The following is a 22228-nucleotide window of genomic DNA, read 5'->3' as shown; positions in this document are numbered from 1 at the left end:
ACCTGCCACTTCTCACCCCAAGCCTGAATGTCGTCCAGGTCTTGCTGCATGCGGGCATGGACTGCATCATTTTCTGAGGAGTTGCGAATGGAACTGAACACTGCGCAGTCATCAGCGAACATCCCCATTTCTGACCTTATGTTGGAGGGAAAGCCATTGATGAAGCAGCTGAAGATGGTTGGGCCTAGGACACTGCCCTGAGGAACTCCTGCAGCGATGTCCTGGGGCTGTGATGATTGACCTCCAACCACCACAACCATCTTCCTTTGTGCTAGGTATGACTCCAGCCAGTGGAGAATTTTCCCCCTGATTCCCATTGACTTCAATTTTACTAGAGCTCCTTGATGCCACACTCGGTCAAATGTTGCTTTGATGTCACTGCTACCAATGCTGTCATGGACAGTGCATCTGCGACAGGTAGATTGATGAGGACAAGGTGAAGTAGGTTTTTGACTCATGTTGGTTCTCTCACCGCCTGCCGCAGGCCCAGACTGGCAGCTATGTCCTTCAGCACTCGGCCAGCAGTGGTGCTACCGAGCCACTCTTGGTGATGGACATTGAAGTCCCCCGCCCAGAGTGCATTCCGTGCCCTTGCTGCTCTCAGTGCTTCTTCCAAGTGTTGCTCAACATGGAGGAGCACTGATTCATCAGCTGAGGGAGGGCGGTAGGTGGTAATCAGCAGGAGGTTTCCTTGCCCATGCTTGACCTGAAGCCATGAAACACAGAGTCAATGTTGAGGACTCCCACGGCTATTCCCTCCCAGCAGCATACCACTGTGCCGCCACCCCTGGTGGGTCTGTCCTGCTGGGGGGACAGGACATAACCAAGAATGGTGATGGAGGAGTCTGGGATGTTGGCTGAAAGGTATGATTCAGTGAGTACGACTATGTCAGGCTGTTGCTTGACTGGTCTGTGGGACAGCTCTCCCAATTTTGGCACAAGTCCCCAGATGTTAGTGAGGTGGACTTTGCAGGGTCGACTGGGCTGGGTGTGCCGAAGCCGGTACCAGGTGGTCCATCCGATTTTATTCTTATTATTGTTTCTCGCAGCGATTTGTTACAACTGAGTAGCTTGTTCGGCAACTTCAGAGGGCAGTTAAGACATTAAAGGACATATAGTGAACCAAATGGGCTCTTACAACAATCCGATAGTTCCAGGCCTCTGGATTACTAGTCCAGTAACCTAACCGCTATTGACTTCAATTGTACTAGAGCTCCTTGATGCCACATTCGGTCAAATGCTGCCTTGATGTCAAGGGCAGTCACTCTCACCTCACCTATGGAATTCAGCTCTTTTGTCCATGCTTGGACCAAGGCTGTAATGAGGTCGGGAGCCGAGTGGTCCTGGCGGAACCCAAACTGAGCATCAGTGAGCAGGTTATTGGTGAGTAAGTGCCGCTTGATAGCACTGTTGACGACACCTTCCATCACTTTGCTGATGATTGAGAGTAGACTGAAGGGGCGGTAATTGGCTGGATTGGATTTGTCCTGCTTTTTTGTGGACAGGACAGACCTGGGCAGTTTTCCACATTGTCGGATAGATGCCAGTGTTGTAGTTGTACTGGAACAGCTTGGCTAGAGGCAGGGCTAGTTCTGGAGCACGTCATCAGCACGACAGCCGGGATGTTGTCGGGGCCCATAGCCTTTGCTGTATCCAGTGTGCTGAGCCGTTTCTTGATATCATGTGGAGTAAATCGAATTAGCTGAAGACTGGCTTCTGTGATGGTGGGGACCTCAGGAGGAGACCGAGATGGATCATCCAATTGGCACTTCTGGCTGAAGAAGGTTGCAAAAATAACGGAAACTACAATGGTATGAGGCGCGAGTTGGGTAGGATGGATTGGGGAACGTTACTTAAAGGGTTTTCGGTGGATAGGCAATGGCAAACATTTAAAGATCGCATGGATGAACTACAGAATTTGTTCATCCCTATTTGGCATAAAAATAAAACAAAAAAGTTGACTCAACCGTGGCTAACAATGGAAATTAGGCATAGCATAAGATCCAAGGAGAGGACATATAAATTGGCCAGAAAAAGCAGCAAACCTGAGGATTGGGAGCAGTTTAGGATTCAGCAAAGGAGGACAAAGGGATTAATTAAGAGGGGGAAAATAGAATATGAGAGCAAGCTTTCAGGGAACATAAAAACTGACTGTAAAAGCTTCTATAGATATGTGAAGAGAAAAAGATTGGTGAAGTCAAGCGTAGGTTCCTTGCAGTCAGAATCAGGGGAATTTATAATGGGGAACAAAAAAATGGCAGACCAATTAAATACATACTTTGGTTCTGTCTTCACAAAGGAGGACACAAATAACCTTCCAGAGATGTTGGGAAACATAGGGTCTAATGAGAGGGAGGAATTGAATGAAATCAGTATTTGTAGGGAAATGGTGTTAGGGAAATTGACAGGATTGAAGGCCGAAAAATCCTCAGGGCCTGATAATCTACATCCTAGGGTACTTAAGGAAGTGGCCCTAGAAATAGTAGATGCATTGCTGGTCATCTTCCAAAATTCTATAGACTCTGGAACAGTTCCCATGGATTGGAGGGTAGCTAATGTAACCCCACTATTTAAAAAAGGTGGTAGAGAAAAAATGGGGAATTATAGACCGGTAAGCCTGACATCGGTAGTGGGGAAAATGCTAGAGTCCATTATAAAAGATGTAATAGCAGAGCACTTGGAAAACAGTGACAGGATCGGACAAAGTCAACATGGATTTACAAAAGGCAAATCGTGCTTCACTAATCTACTGGAATTTTTTGAGGATGTAACTGGTAGAATAGATAAGGGAGAACCAGTGGATGTGGTGTATTTGGACGTTCAGAAGGCTTTCGATAAGGCCCCGCTAAAGAGACTAGCATGCAAAGTTGAAGCACATGGGATTGGGGGTAAGGTACTGACTTGGATAGAGAACTGGTTATCAGATAGAAAGCAAAGAGTTGGAATAAATGGGTCTTTTTCCGAGTGGCAGGCAGTGACTAGTGGGGTACCACAGGGATTGGTGCTAGGACCCCAGCTATTCACAATATATATAAATGATCTAGATGAGGGAACTAGATGTAATATCTCCACGTTTGCAGATGACACAAAGCTGGGTGGGTGTGTGTGCTGTGAGGAGGATGCAGAGAAACTCCAGTATGATTTGGACAGGTTGGGTGATTGGGCAGATGCATGGCAGATGCAGTATAATGTAGATAAATGCGAGGTTATCCACTTTGGTGGCAAAAACAGGAAGACAGATTATTATCTGAACGGCAATAGATTGGGAAAAGGGGAAGTGCAACGAGACCTGGGTGTCCTTGTGCACCAGTCGCTGAAGGTAAGCATGCAGGTGCAGCAGGCGGTTAAGAAGGCAAATGGTATGTTGGCCTTCATAGCAAGAGGATTCGAGTACAGGAGCAAGGATGTCTTGCTGCAGTTGTACAGGGCCTTGGTGAGACCACACTTTGAGTATTGTGTGCAGTTTTGGTCGCTTTATCTGAGGAAGGATGTTCTTGCCATGGAGGGAGTGCAGCGAAGATTCACCAGACTGATACCTGGGATGGCAGGAATGACATATGAGGAGAGATTGGGTCGATTGGGCTTATATTCGCTGGAGTTTAGAAGAATGAGAGGGGATCTCATTGAAACTTATAAAATTCTAACAGGACTAGACAGACTAGATGCAGGAAGGATGTTCCCAATGGTCGGGGAGTCCAGAACCAGGGGTCACAGTCTAAGGATAAGGGGTAAGCCATTTAGGACTGTGATGAGGAGGAATTTCTTCACCCAGAGAGTGGTGAACCTGTGGAATTCTCTACCACAAAAGGCAGTTGAGGCCAACTTATTAAATATATTCAAGAAGGAGTTAGATATATTTCTTAAGGCTGAAGGGATCAAGGGATATGGGGAGAACGCAGTGACAGGGTGTTATAAATCTCATCATTCATCAAGAAACTACTCATGAAATAATGCTGGACGGCCAGCTGGTGGCGCCGTCCAAGGAGTATAAATACTCGGGCGTGGGCCCAGCTAGCCCAGGGGCATTTTGTAAGACAGGAACTAGTGAAGTACAACTAGACCTCCATGTTCTGAAACAAGTTGATTAAAGTCTTGCTTTATACTCAAACCAAGTGTGTAGTGAGTTTTATTACGTCAACTTAATCAACTTGATATCGACTCCACGCTTTGGGTGATTTCGGGAACAGCCAGCTACGACTCGAACCATAGAAGGGAGCTCAGACAAGTAATCGATCCATCATGGAGAAACTACTCAGACCCGCCCATCTCGACCTGGACCCGAATTCACTTACAGCTGCTAATGGAAACACTGGTATCGTACTTTCAGCAACTTCCTCAGGGTGTGTGGTGAGAATGTTCCTGATAAATTAGAGATACTTGCTAATTATGTATCCCCTCATGTGTTTGATTATATCGAAGACTGTGTAGACTATGACGCCGCTATCCAAATACTACAGCAGCTATACATCAAGTCCCCAAATGAAATTTTTGCTCGGCATCTACTGGCCACAACTCGACAACAACCCGGGGAATCACTTGACGAATTCCTTCAGAAACTTCGCAGGCTCAGCAAGGATTGTAATCTTAAAGCTGTTACAGCTGAGCAGTACCAGGAGGAGTTAATTCGTGATTCTTTTATTAATGGGATTGCATCGCCCTTCATACGTCAGCATCTGTTGGAGAATAAAACCCTCAAGTTACAGGCTGCCTATGACCAGGCATGTTCTCTGGACTTAGCAAAGAGGAATGCAGATACCTATCTTTCACCATGTGCACCGGCTGCTGCTATCACTTTTAGTGACTCCTTCGATAGGCCTCGGGCGGAAGCCCTCACGGATGACGACTCCAACCTGGCTGATGAGAATCCTACCCTAGAAACCTACACTGATGATGACCCCGCCCTAGCGGCATCCTAGCAATCTGGAAGGAAGTGTTTCTTCTGTGGAGGTGCATTCCATTAGAGGAAATTTTGTCCTGCTCATAACGCAACCTGCAATCATTGCAGCAAGAAAGGTCACTTTTCTAAGGTATGCCAGTCAAGAGCCGCTGTTAGTAAGAAAGTCCACTTTTCTAAGGTATACCGGTCAAAAGCTCCTGTTAGTTTTGCAGCTACTATCTATAAAACTGATCTTCCCCCAAGAGCCACTACTAAGGTTACAGCTGCAATCTATAAAACTGCTCCTCCCCCAAGAATCACTACTAAGGTTACAGCTGTCAAGGATAAAACTGCTCCTCCTCCCATCACAGCTGTTTTTCCCCAAAGTCTGTCCCATGCAGCCACAAAGGTTTCGGTAAATGGACACATTTTGAGTGCATTAATCGACTCATGCAGCTCTGACAGCTTCATTAGTGAGCGGGCTGTCAGTAAGTTGAAATTGCGTATTTACCCCTCGGACAGGGAAATAGCAATGGCTCTGACGACACTGACCACCAATTCTTCCAGCTTTTGTCTTGTCGACCTTATTCTCAATGGCCGCACTTATTTCTCCACCCAGCTTGGGGTGCTCAAGAACCTATGCAGTGATGTGCTCCTGGGACAGGATTTCCAGAAACAACACAAAAGACTCACTTTCGAGTTTGGAGGGTCAAAGCCGGAGCTTACTATTTCCAAAGTACCATTTTGTGCGCTTTCGGCGGCTTCGCTCGATGAGCCCTCCTTGTTTGCCAATCTTTCCCCCCGATGTAAGCCCATAGTCACTAAATGACGACGTTTCAGCCAAGATGATCGATCCTTTATCGAGGCAGAAATCTCTCGCCTTCTAGCTGACGGTATCATTGAGCCATGTTCATCTTCCTGGCGGGCTCAAGATGTCGTTGTTAAAAATCCTCTGAAGCAACACAAGAAACGTCTTTGCATCGATTACTCGCAAACTATTAACCAGTATACCGACCTGGATGCCTACCCACTACCACGCATCGATGACATGGTCAATAACCTTGCTAACTACAAGGTATTTTCAACCTTTGATTTAAAGAGCGCATATCATCAAGTACCGTTAAAGGACTCTGACAAAAAGTATACGGCCTTTGAGGCCAATGGTCGGCTTTACCAGTTTTGCCGCCTTCCATTTGGGGTCACCAATGGGGTGGCCGTCTTTCAACGGGCAATGGATAGCCTAGTCAAACAGGAGAACTTAACGGACACTTTTCCATATCTGGATAATATCACCATTGCTGGTCATGACCAGAAGGAGCATGATGCCAACCTCCAGAAATTTTTTGACGTTCTCCGTCGTCGCAACTTAACCTTAAATGAGTCCAAATCTGTGAAATCAGTACCATCAGTCAACATCCTTGGCTACTGGGTGGGCAACGGTGTCATCAAACCGGATCCGGAGTGAATCCGTCCGCTTCAGGAGCTCCCTCCCCCTATGAATCTCGGCTCTCTTCGTCGGGCACTCGGCATGTTCGCCTATTATGCGAAATGGATACCCCACTTCTCCGACAAGATCCAGCCCCTGCTTCACGCGAAGTCATTTCCATTGGAGACAACGGCTATTTCAGCTTTCAACCTCCTCAAGCGACAACTGGAAAAAGCCACGCTTCATTCCATTGATGAAAATCTTCCTTTCGTGGTCGAGTGCGATGCATCAGATGTGGCAATCTCTGCTACCTTGAATCAAGGTGGTCGACCTGTTGCATTTCTGTCCAGAACTTTGCAGGGTAGCAAGCTCCATTATCCTTCTGTCGAGAAGGAGGCTACGGCCATCATTGAAGCTGTACGTAAATGGAGTCATTTTCTCGCTCGTCGCCATTTCACACTTATAACCGATCAGCGCTCCGTGGCCTTTATGCTGGATAACCGGAAACGCAATAAGATCAAGAATAACAAAATACAACTCTGGAGGATGGAATTGGCCGCCTTTGGATACACCATACATTATCGACCCGGCAAAGAGAATGTGGCCCCGGATACCCTCACGCGGGCATTCTGCTCTTCTATGTCAACTTCGACTCTTGCGGATCTTCATACTGACTTATGCCATCCTGGCGTTACCCGTATGTTGCACTTTGTGCGATCTAAAAATCTCCCATTTTCTATGGAAGATGTGAAAAGAACGTGCTCCTCCTGTAGAATTTGTGCGGAATTAAAACCACAATCCTTCCATCCATCGGATGGCTCGCTCATACACGCTATGCAGCGACTCAACATTGACTTTATAGGGCCATTGCCTTCCTCAACGCGAAACACCTACTTACTGACTATGGTGGACGAATATTCACGCTTTCCCTTTGCTTTCCCCTGTCCCAATATGCTTACTTCCACAGTGATCAAATGCCTTGATCAAGTCTTTTCCCTTTGCGGTATGGCCAATTTCATCCACTCTGATCGGGGTCCCTCCTTCATGTCAAGCGAACTCAAAAGTTATCTCTCCCAATGGGGAATCGCCACAAGTAAAACGACACCATACCATCCCATCGGTAACGGACAGGTTGAGAGATACAACACTATCATTTGGTACGTTGTTCGTCTTGCGCTGAGGTCATGCAACCTACCAGACCAGCAGTGGGAAACTATGCTCCCTGATGTGTTGCATTCCATCAGGTCTCTCCTTTCTATGTCTACCAATGTCACACCTCACGAGCGATTCTTCAGCTTCCAGCGTCGCTCCACCCATGGGACATCTCTACCATCATGGTTGGCAGCTCCCGGCCCCGTGCTGCTCCGAAGATTCGTCCGATCGTCTAAAAACGATCCTCTTGTCGACGAGGTAGAACTCACGGACGTCAACCCCACGTATGCGGACGTGCGGTACCCTGATGGCCGGGAGTCCACCGTTTCGCTCCGGGACCTGGTTCCCTGTCCGGCCGGTTCCACAGACCCAACCGATAGAGGGACCCACGGTGATGATGCCGACACTCTGCGCTCCCCCGAAGATGACGCCCTACCTGGGGCATCGAGAGATCTGCCAGCTGCCCCACTGGATTCACGCGGGGAGCTGAGTGCTCCCCGTGGGATGGCCACCCGAGGCCAGGACGCCGGTCAATCCCCTGCTATCCAGCAGGATGAAGCCAGTTCTGCGCCTGTGGGGACCCGCACCCGGAGTCACGATCTCCCCAGCCTCCCTCGGGTCAATCAGAGCAACACGGACCCTGTCGACCCACCGGTACGGATCAAGCGACCCAGGGACCAAGACACGGTCCGGGGAGACGTGCCTTCTAGCCATAAACAAAAATCTAAAAGACTGCGGCTATTCGTGGTCCGCCTAATCCGCTAAGAGGAAGTCGTTGGACTTCCAAATCTTTTAGGCAGGAAGAATGTTATAAATCTCATCATTCATCAAGAAACTACTCGTGATATAACGCTGGATGGCCAGCTGGTGGTGCCGTCCAAGGAGTATAAATACTCGGGCGTCGGCCCCAGCTTGCCAGGGACATTTGGTAAGACAAGGAACTAGTGAAGTACAACTAGACCTCCATGTTCTGAAACACGTTGATTAAAGCCTTGCTTTATACTCAAACCAAGTGTGTAGTGAGTTTTATTACATCACAGGGTACTGAATTTGGATGATCAGCCATGATCTCATTAGATGGCGGAACAGGCTCGAGGGGCCGAATGGCCTACTCCTGCTCTTATCTTCTATGTTTCTATGTTTCAGCCTTGTCTTTTGCACTTGCGTGCTGGACTCCACCATCATTGAGGATGGGGATATTCATGGAAACTCCTCCTCCCGTTAGTTGTTTAATTGTCCGCCACCATTCACGACTGGATGTGGCAGGACTGCAGAGCTTTCATCTGATCCGTTGATGGTGGGATCGCTTAGCTCTGTCTATAGCATGCTGCTTCCGCTGTTTAGCATGCATGTAGTCCTGTGTTGCAGTATCTCCAGGTTGGCACCTCATTTTTAGGTGCACCTGGTGCTGCTCCTGGCATGCTCTTCTGCACTCCTCATTGCACCACGGTTAGTCCCTTGGCTTGATGGTAATGGTAGAGCGAGGGATATGCCGGGCCATGAGATTACAGATTGTGGTGGAGTACAATTCTGCTGCTGCTGATGGCCCACAGCGCCTCATGGGTGCCCAGTTTTGATCTGTTAGATCTGTACTGAATCTATCCCATTTAGTATGGTGGTAGTGCCACACATCACAATGGAGAGTGTCCTCAGTGTGAAGATGGGACTTCATCTCCACAAGGACTGTGCAGTGGTCACTGCTACATGAAGATGTACCGCTTGGATGAGATACCAGGGGTCTTCCCGCATTGTGGAACTGTAGCCCATGAAGAGTCAGAGCCTGAGGGGGAGAGGAAAGATGACTGCCATTTCTGATTGAGACCCTTCTCCTCCGCTTCATGTAGCAGCAGGAATGAGGCTGTACATGAACCATGGAATTAACAATTGTGCTCCTCAGGACTCTCTTTCAGGCCTACCAGAGGCCAGGCACTCTGTTCATTGGTAAAGCTACAGCCCCTCCCCCTCCCCCTCACCCCCAGCTCCATCCCCCCCACCGACTCCCTACGCCCCCCCCCCAATCCCCCCACCGACTCCCACTCCTCCACCTCTCTGTTCTATGTTCATCTCAGGTCAAACCAAAAGCGAAACAAACCTATCAGGAAAGGATGAACAGGCAGGGTCTCGTTTTTTCTTGAAGAAAGAAGGCTGAGGGGTGAACGAATAGAGGTCTTTAAAACTATGAAAGGTTTTGATAGAGTGGATACAGAGAAAGCGTTTCAACTTGTGGGAAAGAGCAAAACTAGAGGCCATCAATAGAAGATAGACACCAAGAAATCCAACAGGGAATTCAGAAGAAACTTCTTTACCCAGAGAGTGGTGAGAATGTGGAACTCGCTACCACAGGGAGTGGTTGAAGCGAATAGTATAGATGCATTTAACGGGAGGCTTGATAAGCATATGAGGGAGAAGGAAATAGAGGGTTATGCTGATGGAATTAGATGAGGAAAGACGGGAGGAGGCTCGTGTGAAGCATTAACACTGGTTGGGTCGAATGGCCTGTTTCTGTGCTGTATATCCGATGTAATCTGTGTAATCCTATGACTTGCACAATTCACCAGAAATATCCCACCTGAGACTTGACTGGCAGCTCAGTTTTTAAACACTGTGTCTGCAAGCACGTTGAAATGTAAATCAAGAACCACATTTTGTTTCTCCTCTCCCCCATTCCCAGTCCATGGAAAAGAGGTCAATCATTGTTCCTCCTGAAGCCTGGTTGAGGTCAGCTAACTGAGCACAGACTGGGCTTCGAACCAGGAGTTTTCCTGGTGACAAGACTTCTTTCATTGGCATAATTGAGTGAATGAATACATAGAAACATAGAAACATAGAAGATAGGAGCAGGAGTAGGCCATTCGGCCCCTTGAGCCCGCTCCGCCATTTAATGAGATCATGGCTGATCATCCAAATTCAGTACCCTGTCCCTGCTTTCTCCCCATATCCCTTGATCCCTTTAGCCTCAAGAAATATATCCAACTCCTTCTTGAATATATTTAATGAATTGGCCTCAACTGCCCTGTGTGGCAGAGAATTCCACAGGTTCACCACTCTCTGGGTGAAGAAATTCCTCCTCATCTCTGTCCTAAATGGCTTACCCCTTATCCTTAGACTGTGACCCCTGGTTCTGGACTCCCCCGCCATCGGGAACAGCCTTCCTGCATCTAGTCTGTCTAGTCCTGTTAGAATTTTATAAGTTTCAATGAGATCCCCTCTCATTCTTCTAAACTCCAGCGAATATAAGCCTAAGAATAGTAATCAGTGCTGAACAAATGGCGTGATTCTCCTAATTACATGACTTGTTTCCCCCGGTACAAGGAGTCCTAGAACAATGCTCTGTGATTCTGCGTCGGTGCTTGCAGTGCTACTGAAAGGTGATGAGTTTGGGTTCTGGCATCATTGCAAATGACCTCTTCTCAAGAAATGGAAGGAGACAACTTATTAGAAGCAATTTATCTGATGAATACGTTGTGTTTTCCACTTGAATGTGGGCGATCCAGGGGCCAGCGAGAGAGATTGTACTTCAATGGACATAAGAACATAAGAACTAGGAGCAGGTGTGGGCCATACGGCCCCTCGAGCCTGCTCCGCCATTCAGTAAGTTCATGGCTGATCTTCTACCTCAACTCCACTTTCCCGCCCTATCCCCATATCCCTTGATTCCCTTAGTACTCAACGACTCAACATCTACAGGGGTAGAGAATTCCAAAGATTTACAACCCTCTCAGTGAAGAAATGTCTCCTCATTTCAGTCCTAAATGGCCGACCCCTAATCCTGAGACTAGGACCACTGGTTCCAGACTCTCCAGCCCGGGGAAACAACCTCTCAGCATCTACCCTGTCAAGCCCTCTAAGAATTTTATACATTTCGATGAGATCACATCTCATTCTTCTAAACTCCAGAGAGTATAGGCCCATTCTACTCAATCTCTCCTCATAGGACAGCCCTCTCATCCCAGGAGTCAATCTAGTGAACCTTCGTTGCACCACCTCTAAGGCAATTATATTCTTTCTTAGGTAAGGAGCTCAAAATTGTACCTGATACTTCAGGTGTGGTCTCATATAATTGATAGGCGGACCTCATTTTAAAGAGCATTCATTTTGCCATTCACTGGCAAAACAGTGGCCGTTCACTTTGGCCACATTGCTTTTCCCCCTATCTCTGCAATCTCCGCTGGCCCTATATCTCCCTCGCCAAACACTTTGTTCTCCTGACTCTTGCTTTTTGTGCATTCCCTCACTCCTTTTGCCACACCTTTGATGCAGAACCTGGGTTCCACTCCCTGAAATTGCCTCCCTAAACCCAGCTGCCACGACCTCCCTCTCCTCCTTGAAAATATAAGAAATCACACAACACCAGGTTATAGTCCAACAGTTTTATTTGAAATCACAAGCTTTCGGAGCGCTGCTCCTTCATCAGGTGAAGTGGAGAGATGCATAAAAACACAGCTTATATAGTCAGAGAATAATGTCAGATGTTTACAGGTAATCTTTCTAACTGCCATTTATCACACCTTGGCAGAGAGATAATCACAGCAATCAAAGGTGTAAATGGTGTCCAAACAGGTCAGTCAGGAAAACATTACATCAAAGAGCAATGAGGTGGGGTCACAAGGGGTCAAATGTTGCAGATGCTGGGGTCTGTATGAAAAACACAAAAACAGACAAAAAACATTTTTTTTGCTGGAAATCACAGCAGGTCCGGCTGCATCTGTGTGGAGAGAACAAGCCATGCCAGATCATCAACACAGATACCATCATCACACGTGAGGACACCATCCACCAGGTACATGGTACATACTCATGTGACTTGGCCAACATTGTCTACCTCATACGTTGCAGGAAAGGATGCCCCGGAGCATGGTACATCGGCGAGACCATGCAGACACTGCGACAACGGATGAACGGACACTGCGCAACAATCGCCAGGCAGGAGTGTTCCCTCCCAGTCGGGGAACACTTCAGCAGTCAAGGACATTCAGCCTCCGATCTTCAGGTAAGCATTCTCCAAGGCGGCCTTCGAGACACACGACAATGCAAAATCATCGAGCAGAAACTGATAGCCAAGTTCCGCACCCATGAGGACGGCCTGAACCAGGATCTTGGGTTCATGTCACGCTACATGTAACCACACCTGACGTAGGGTCATCCAGACTCGAGTCATCGTTGGCTTGTTCTCTCCGCACAGATGCGGCCGGACCTGCTGTGATTTCCAGCAAAAAAAATGTTTTTTGTCTGTTTTTTTGTTTTTCATACAGACCCCAGCATCTGCAACATTTGACCCCTTGTGACCCCACCTCATTGCTCTTTGATGTAATGTTTTCCTGACTGACCTGTTTGGACACCATTTACACCTTTGATTGCTGTGATTATCTCTCTGCCGAGGTGTGATAAATGGCAGTTAGAAAGATTACCTGTAAACATCTGACATTATTCTCTGACTATATAAGCTGTGTTTTTATGCATCTCTCCACTTCACCTGACGAAGGAGCAGCGCTCCGAAAGCTTGTGATTTCAAATAAAGCTGTTGGACTATAACCTGGTGTTGTGTGATTTCTTACATTTGTCCACCCCAGTCCAACACCATTCCTTGAAAATAAATATTGGGCATGGACAACGGAAGGGGACATGTCGATGGGGTGAGCTGAAGTCAGGTTGGAGGAGGCTCATGTGGAGCATCAACACCGGCACGGACCTGTTCCTGTGCTGTAAACTTTATGTCATTCTATGTCGTGGTTAATCAACTTTAGGTGGTGTTGGCCAGGGATACTGGGAGAAACTCCCGCCTTTCCTTCAAATGGAACCACCTGAATAAGCAGAAATGTTAAAGCACACGGGATTGGGGGTAAGGTACTGACTTGGATAGAGAACTGGTTGGCAGACAGGAAGCAAAGAGTTGGAATAAATGGGTCTTTTTCCGAGTGGCAGGCAGTGACTAGTGGGGTACCACAGGGTTCGGTGCTAGGACCCCAGCTATATATATAAATGATCTAGACGAGGGAACTAGATGTAATATCTCCAAGTTTGCAGACGACACAAAGCTGGGTGGGCGTGTGTGCTGTGAGTAGGATGCAGAGAAACTCCAGTATTATTTGGACAGGTTGGGTGATTGGGCAGATGCATGGCAGATGCAGTATAATGTGGATAAATGCGAGGTTATCCACTTTGGTGGCAAAAACAGGAAGACAGATTATTATCTGAACGGCAATAGATTGGGAAAGGAGGAAGTGCAACGAGACCTGGGTGTCCTGGTGCACCAGTTGCTGAAGATAAGCATGCAGGTGCAGCAGGCAGTTAGGAAGGCAAATGGTATGTTGGCCTTCATAGCGAGAGGATTTGAGTACAGGAGCAAGGATGTCTTGCTGCAGTTATACAGAACCTTGGTGAGACCACACCTTGAGTATTGTGTGCAGTTTTGGTCACCTTATCTGAGGAAGGATGTTCTTGCCATGGAGGGAGTGCAGCGAAGATTCACCAGACTGATACCTGGGATGGCAGGAATGACGTATGAGGAGAGATTGGGTCGATTAGGCTTATATTCGCTAGAGTTTAGAAGAATGAGAGGGGATCTCATTGAAACATAAAATTCTAACAGGACTTGACAGACTAGATGCAGGAAGGATGTTCCCGATGGCGGGGGAGTCCAGAACCAGGGGTCACAGTCTAAGGATAAGGGGCCATGGTGTGGAGGTGCCGGTGTTGGACTGGGGTGGACAAATGTAAGAAGTCACACAACACCAGGTTATAGTCCAACAGTTTTATTTGAAATCACAAGCTTTCGGAGGCTGCTCCTTCGTCAGGTGAAGTGGAGAGATGCATAAAGACACAGCTTATATAGTCAGAGAATAATGCCAGATGATTACAGGTAATCTTTCTAACTGCCATTTATCACACCTCGGCAGAGAGATAATCACAGCAATCAAAGGTATGAATGGTGTCCAAACATGTTAGTCAGGAAAACATTACATCAAAGAACAATGAGGTGGGGTCACAAGGGGTCAAAATTTGCAGATGCTGGGGCCTGTATGAAAAGCAAAAAACAGACAAAACAACATTTTTTTTTGCTGGAAATCACAGCAGGTCCGGCTGCATCTGTGTAGAGAGAACAAGCCAATGACGACTCGAGTCTGGATGACCCTATGTCAGGTGGGGTTACATGTAGCGTGACATGAACCCAAGATCCCGGTTGAGGCCGTCCTCATGAGTGCGGAACTTGGCTATCAGTTTCTGCTCTACGATTTTGCGTTGTCGTGTGTCTCGAAGGCTGCCTTGGAGAATGCTTACCCGAAGATCGGAGGCTGAATGTCCTTGACTGCTGAAGTGTTCCCCGACTGGGAGGGAACACTCCTGCCTGGCGATTGTTGCGCGGTGTCCGTTCATCTGTTGTCGCAGTGTCTGCATGGTCTCTCCGATGTACCATACTCCGGGGCATCCTTTCCTGCAACGTATGAGGTAGACAACATTGGCCGAGTCACATGAGTATGTACCATGTACCTGGTGGGTGGTGTCCTCACATGTGATGATGGTATCTGTGTTGATGATCTGGCATGTCTTGCAGAGGTTGCCGTGGCAGGGTTGTGTGGTGTCGTGGTTGCTGTTCTCCTGAAAGCTGGGTAATTTGCTGTGAACGATAGTCTGTTTGAAGTTAGGCGGCTGTTTGAAGGCGAGTAGTGGAGGCGTGGGGATGGCCTTAGTGAGGTGTTCGTCATCATCGATGACATGTTGAAGGCTGCGAAGAACATGGCGTAGTTTCACCGCTCCGGGGAAGTACTGGACGATGAAGGGTACTCTGTTGGTTGTGTCCCGTGTTTGTCTTCTGAGGAGGTCTATGCGATTTTTTGCTGTGGCCCGTCGGAACTGTCGATCGACGAGTCGAGCGTCATATCCCGTTCTTACGAGGGCGTCTTTCAGCGTCTGTAGGTGTCCATCGCGTTCCTCCTCGTCTGAGCAGATCCTGTGTATTCGCAGGGCTTGTCCATAGGGGATGGCTTCTTTAACGTGGTTAGGGTGGAAGCTGGAGAAGTGGAGCATCCTGAGGTTGTCCGTGGGCTTGCGGTAGAGTGAAGTGCTGAGGCGTCCGTCTTTGATGGAGATTCGTGTGTCCAAGAATGAAACCGATTCTGAGGAGTAGTCCATGGTGAGTTTGATGGTGGGATAGAACTTGTTGATGTTATCGTGTAGTCTTTTCAGTGATTCTTCGCCGTGGGTCCATAGGAAGAAAATGTCGTCGATGTATCTGGTGTATAGCGTTGGTTGGAGGTCCTGTGCAGCGAAGAAGTCTTGCTCGAACTTGTGCATGAAGATGTTGGCGTATTGGGGTGCGAATTTGGTCCCCATGGCTGTTCCGTGTGTTTGGGTAAAGAACTGGTTGTCGAAGGTGAAGACATTGTGGTCAAGGATGAAGCGGATGAGTTGTAGGATGGCGTCTGGAGATTGGCTGTTGTTGGTGTTGAGTACTGAGGCTGTCGCAGCGATGCCGTCATCGTGGGGGATACTGGTGTAGAGTGCCGAGACGTCCATCGTGGCGAGGAGTGTTCCTGGTTCAACTGGTCCGTGGGTGCTGAGTTTCTGTAGAAGTCTGTAGTGTCGCGACAGAAGCTGGGGGTTCCGGATACATCAAGGGCATCCTGAGACCCATCGTACAGGGAACCCCCAGCTTCTGTCGCGACACTACAGACTTCTTACAGAAACTCAGCACCCACGGACCAGTTGAACCAGGAACACTCCTCGCCACGATGGACGTCTCGGCACTCTACACCAGCATCCCCCACGATGACGGCATCGCTGCGACAGCCTCAGTACTCAACACCAACAACAGCCAATCTCCAGACGCCATCCTACAACTCATCCACTTCATCCTTGACCACAATGTCTTCACCTTCGACAACCAGTTCTTTACCCAAACACACAGAACAGCCATGGGGACCAAATTCGCACCCCAATACGCCAACATCTTCATGCACAAGTTCGAGCAAGACTTCTTCGCTGCACAGGACCTCCAACCAACGCTATACACCAGATACATCGACGACATTTTCTTCCTATGGACCCACGGCGAAGAATCACTGAAAAGACTACACGATAACATCAACAAGTTCCATCCCACCATCAAACTCACCATGGACTGCTCCTCAGAATCGGTTTCATTCTTGGACAAACGAATCTCCATCAAAGACGGACACCTCAGCACTTCACTCTACCGCAAGCCCACGGACAACCTCAGGATGCTCCACTTCTCCAGCTTCCACCCTAACCACGTTAAAGAAGCCATCCCCTATGGACAAGCCCTGCGAATACACAGGATCTGCTCAGACGAGGAGGAACGCGATGGACACCTACAGACGCTGAAAGACGCCCTCGTAAGAACGGGATATGACGCTCGACTCGTCGATCGACAGTTCCGACGGGCCACAGCAAAAAATCGCATAGACCTCCTCAGAAGACAAACACGGGACACAACCAACAGAATACCCTTCGTCGTCCAGTACTTCCCCGGAGCGGAGAAACTACGCCATGTTCTTCGCAGCCTTCAACATGTCATCGATGATGATGAACACCTCGCTAAGGTCATCCCCACGCCTCCACTACTCGCCTTCAAACAGCCGCCTAACCTCAAACAGACCATCGTTCGCAGCAAATTACCCAGCTTTCAGGAGAACAGCGACCACGACACCACACAACCCTGCCACGGCAAACTCTGCAAGACATGCCCGATCATCAACACAGATACCATCATCACACGTGAGGACACCACTTACCAGGTACATGGTACATACTCATGTGACTTGGCCAACATTGTCTACCTCATACGTTGCAGGAAAGGATGCCCCGGAGCATGGTACATCGGTGAGACCATGCAGACACTGCGACAACGGATGAACGGACACCGCGCAACAATCGCCAGGCAGGAGTGTTCCCTCCCAGTCGGGGAACACTTCAGCAGTCAAGGACATTCAGCCTCCGATCTTCAGGTAAGCATTCTCCAAGGCGGCCTTCGAGACACACGACAACGCAAAATCGTAGAGCAGAAACTGATAGCCAAGTTCCGCACTCATGAGGACGGCCTCAACCGGGATCTTGGGTTCATGTCACGCTTCATGTAACCTCACCTGACGTAGGGTCATCCAGACTCGAGTCATCGTTGGCTTGTTCTCTCTACACAGATGCGGCCGGACCTGCTGTGATTTCCAGCAAAAAAAAATGTTGTTTTGTCTGTTTTTTGTTTTTCATACAGACCCCAGCATCTGCAACATTTGACCCCTTGTGACCCCACCTCATTGTTCTTTGATGTAATGTTTTCCTGACTAACCTGTTTGGGCACCATTCACACCTTTGATTGCTGTGATTATCTCTCTGCCGAGGTGTGATAAATGGCAGTTAGAAAGATTACCTGTAATCATCTGGCATTATTCTCTGACTATATAAGCTGTGTCTTTATGCATCTCTCCACTCCACCTGACGAAACATAGAAACATAGAAGATAGGAGCAGGAGTAGGCCATTCGGCCCCTCGAGCCTGCTCCGCCATTCGATGAGATCATGGCTGATCATCCAAACTCAGTACCCCGTATCTGCCTTCTCCCCATATCCCTTGATACCCCCAGCTCTAAGAAATATATCTAACTCCTTCTCGAATATATTTAAAGACTTGGCCTCAACCGCCTTCTGTGGTAGAGAATTCCACAGGTTCACCACTCTCTACGAAGGAGCAGCGCTCCGAAAGTTTGCGATTTCAAATAAAACTGTTGGACTATAACCTGGTGTTGTGTGACTTCTTACATAAGGATAAGGGGTAAGCCATTTAGGACAGAGATGAGGAGGAATTTCTTCATCCAGAGAGTGGTGAACCTGTGGAATTCTCTACCATAGAAGGCAGTTGAGGCCAATTCATTAAATATATTCAAGAAGGAGTTAGATATATTTCTTAAGGCTAAAGGGATCAAGGGATATGGAGAGAAAGCAGGGACAGGGTACTGAGTTTGGATGATCAGCCATGATCTCATTGAATGGCGGAGCAGGCTCGAGGGGCCGAATGGCCTACTCCTGCTTCTACCTTCTATGTTTCTATGTTTCTATGTTAAAATAACAGATGCTGCAAATAGACAGCAGACAGATCAGCATCTGAAATGGGTAAAGTAGTTTGATATTTTGTGTGTAGGTTCTTTATCGGAACTCATTAACGATCTGACATTCACCGTTATCAGTACAGCTTCCAGCCATTACAGCTCTTTAGACGAGGCAAACTGTTTAGTAGTTGAAGCATCCATTTAATCACAGTGGAAGTCAGAGCACTGAAGCAGCGTAGAGAGCGGCAAGCCCTCGGGCCTTCAGATTCACCATGACAACGGTGGCAATTTGCTTCTGAAAACAAGGTCTAATCACTCCAAGGCGATCTTGTCAAGGAGCTGGTAAGCTCCAGCTCATTGAGCGCAATAAGTTATCTGCTAGTTCCCTTTTATCTAATCTCTTACTGATAAGGTGATGCCGGTCAGCTTTTTCCCTGTGAAGATCATGTACTGGCAGTTGAACTTTACAGTGTGCGCTGGGAGTTCCAGCTCCTTCTTTCCCAACCGAGCAGTGCCTTTCTGAAATAACAACAGAAAATGCTGGAAAAACTCAGCAAGTCAGGCAACATCCGTGGAGAGAAATTTGAGTTGACGTTTCGGGTTTGACCCTTCTTCTGCTCTTGTTCGCAACACTTGATTACTCTTCCTGTTGGCGGTGTGATGGAGCCGCCCATTTTGACAGCTCCCCCGGTGGCTCAGTGGGGAAATGCACCACCTACCGTGGTACTGAGCCGTGAGGATAAACTAGAAAGAGCTCGCATTTTTGTATAGCGCCTTTCATGCCATCAGGACGTCCCGAAGTGCTTCACGGCCAATTATGCGTTTTTAGAGTAAGGTCGGAAACGCAGCTGCCAATTTGCGCACAGCAAGATCCCACAAACAGCACTAAGATAATGGGCAGATAATCTGTTTATGGCAATGTTGGTTGAGGTATAAATATTGGCCCAGGACACCGGGAAAAACTCCCTTGCTCTCCTTCGAAATAGTGGCCATGGGATCTTTTGCGTCCACCTGGGATGAGGGAATTGTCCTATGAGGAGGGATTGAGTAGACTAGGCCTATATTCTCTAGAGTTTAGAAGAATGAGAGGTGATCTCATTGAAACATACAAAATTCTTACAGGACTTGACGTTTTCCCTGGCTGGGGAGTCTAGAACCAGGGGTCACAGTCTCAGAATAAGGGGTCGGCCATTTAGGACTGAGATGAGGAGAAATTTCTTCACTCAGAGGGTGGTGAATCTTTGTAATTCTCTACCCCAGAGGGCTGTGGAGGCTCAGTCTTTGAGTATATTCAAGACAGAAGTCGATAGATTTTTGAATATTAAGGGAATCAAGGGATATGGGGATAGTGCAGATGAGGTAGAAGATCAGCCATGATCTTATTGAATGGCGGAGCAGGCTCGAGGGGCCGAATGGCCGACTCCTGCTCCTAGTTCTTACGCTCTGGCGGAGCCTCGGTTTAACATCGCATCCAAAAGATGGCACCTCCGGCAGTGCAGCACTGGAGCATCAGCTGGGATTTTGTGCTCAAGTCTCTGGAATGGAGTTCGAACCCACAACCTTCTGACTCAGAGGCAAGAGTGGTACGCACTGAGCCACAGCTGACACAGACGGATAGGCATTGCTATTTTGGATGTTGTTTGGCCAGTTTTGTTTTAGCTGTACTTGGCAGAAAATGCTTCAGAAATTGAAACTATTCTGAAAAATACCATGAATTTGGCTTTCCTCCATTGTCCTTTTTTTTTAACAGAGCGTAAATTGCAGTCTTGCTGTGTCTGTGCCAGCTGTGCCTCAATGGGCTGCACTCTCACCTCTGAGTCACAAGGTCATGGGTTCAAGTCCCACTCTAGAGACTTGAGCACATAATCCAGGCCGACACTCCCAGTGCAGTACTGAGAGTGCTGCACTGTCAGAGGCACCGTCTTTCTATTGAGACATTAAACCGAGGACCCCGTCTGCCCTCTCAGGTGGATGTTGAAAGATCCTATGGGATTATTTGAAGAAAAGCAGAGGAGTTCTCCCTGGTGTCCTGGCCAATATTTATCCTTTAACCCAGTTTTTTTTTAATTGACTATCTGGCCATGATCACAATGCTGACACTCCAGTTCAGTGCTGAGGGAGTGCTGCCCTGTCAGAGGTGACGTCTTTCTCTGAAACCAAAGCCCCGTTTGTCTTCTCAGGCGGCTGTAAAAAAAATCCCACAGCACTTTTCAAAGAAGTTGGTGTCCTGGCCAAAATTTATCCCTCAATCAACATCACTAAAACAGATGATCTGGTCATTATCTCATTGCTGTTTGTGGGAGCTTGCTGTGCACAAATTGGCTGCCGCGTTTTCTACATTACAACAGTGACTACACTTCAAAAGTACTTCATTGGCTGTAAAGCGCTTTGGGACGCCCTAAGGTCATGAAAGGCGCTGTAGAAATGTAAGTCTTTCTTTCTTGTGCCTGTGTTCAGTGTCTTGTACGACGGCTGAATTTGGTTATTTAGTCGTATGTTTTTGGTTTTTTTTTTGTTCCAGGTTTCGGGATGACCACGCCGGCGACCGTAGGCGGGAAGATCTTCCTGATATTCTACGGCCTCATCGGCTGCGCGGCGACCATCCTCTTCTTCAACCTCTTCCTGGAGCGACTGATCACCGTCCTGGCCTACATCCTGAAGACCTGCCACGAGAGGCAGCTAAGGCGGAGCGGAGTGCTGCCCCATGAGAACTGCCGGGACTCCAGCAACATGAGCGAGGTGGACAGCCTGGCAGGCTGGAAGCCCTCCGTCTACTACGTCATGTTGATCCTGGGCCTGGCGGCCCTTGCAATCTCTTGCTGTGCCTCGGCCATGTACACCCCCGTCGAAGGCTGGAGCTATCTGGACTCCATCTACTTTTGCTTTGTAGCCTTTAGCACCATAGGTTTTGGTGATCTGGTGAGCAGCCAGAACATGAGGTACGACTACCAGGGTTTCTACCGGTTTGGCAACTTTCTGTTCATCCTGATGGGGGTGTGTTGTATTTATTCTCTGTTTAATGTTATATCTATAGTCATAAAACAGTTCCTCAACTGGAGCCTGAAGAGGTTGGAATGCAGGTGTTGCCGTAGGTGCCAAAGGAAACTCTTCAGGCCGGGGAGGAACGCTGTGGTTCCCGGCGTGACCCACACCAGGCGGAAGATCTCCATCGAGACCGACGGCTTCAACGAGAGCGAGGCGGTGGACGGGCGAAGGCAGTCCGGCGAGATGATCTCCATGCGGGACTTCTTGGCCGCCAACAAGGTCTCGCTGGCCATCATGCAGAAGCAGTTGTCGGAGGCGGCCAACGGCCATCCCAGGGCGAGCGGCCCGGGCTCCTGGCACAACGGCTTCTCCGACGGCGTGGGGGCTCTGGCCATCATGAACAATAGGCTGGCGGAAACCAGCGTGGACAGATGACCACTTGGAGCGGCGGCAACAGGACACGTCAAATGTCAATCCAATCGCAGCTCTCAATTAAGCCTTAATGACTGCTGCGCTTTTTATATATAAAGGAAATTGAACACTGGTGGACGATTCTGTTTGAACAGTTAACTTTGATCTTTCCTCCCATCCCCGCACTTGAACTTTGACCTATCACTAGCGAGGCGCCGCGCGGAGGGAGGGGGGGAAGGGGGTAGCTGTTGCTCGGGCAACCGGCTGCAGAATTCCAGAGCTGATAATAGGTAACGCTCCCTCCGATATATCTTTTGAC

The 22228-nt window shown here is 48.3% G+C and overlaps 1 protein-coding gene across 1 annotated transcript in view; it reads left to right on the top strand.

Moving 5' to 3' along the window:
- kcnk13a (potassium channel, subfamily K, member 13a) overlaps window positions 1-22023 on the top strand; it is a 46089-nt gene extending 24066 nt beyond the window's left edge. The window contains exon 2 of the mRNA XM_086004195.1: window positions 21035-22023. Coding sequence (XP_085860321.1) covers window positions 21035-21933 — 899 coding nt within the window. The 3' untranslated portion in view covers window positions 21934-22023. The remainder of the gene's footprint in view (window positions 1-21034) is intronic.
- The last annotated feature ends 205 nt before the right edge of the window (window positions 22024-22228 follow it).

The sequence above is a fragment of the Somniosus microcephalus genome, chromosome 12, assembly GCF_052327205.1.
Source record: "Somniosus microcephalus isolate GS21.2 chromosome 12, FLI_Smic_1.0, whole genome shotgun sequence".
Classification (NCBI taxonomy): Eukaryota; Metazoa; Chordata; class Chondrichthyes; order Squaliformes; family Somniosidae; genus Somniosus; species Somniosus microcephalus.
The sequence above is the reverse complement of the archived record's forward strand: the minus strand, read 5'-3'. Positions and strand labels throughout refer to the sequence as shown.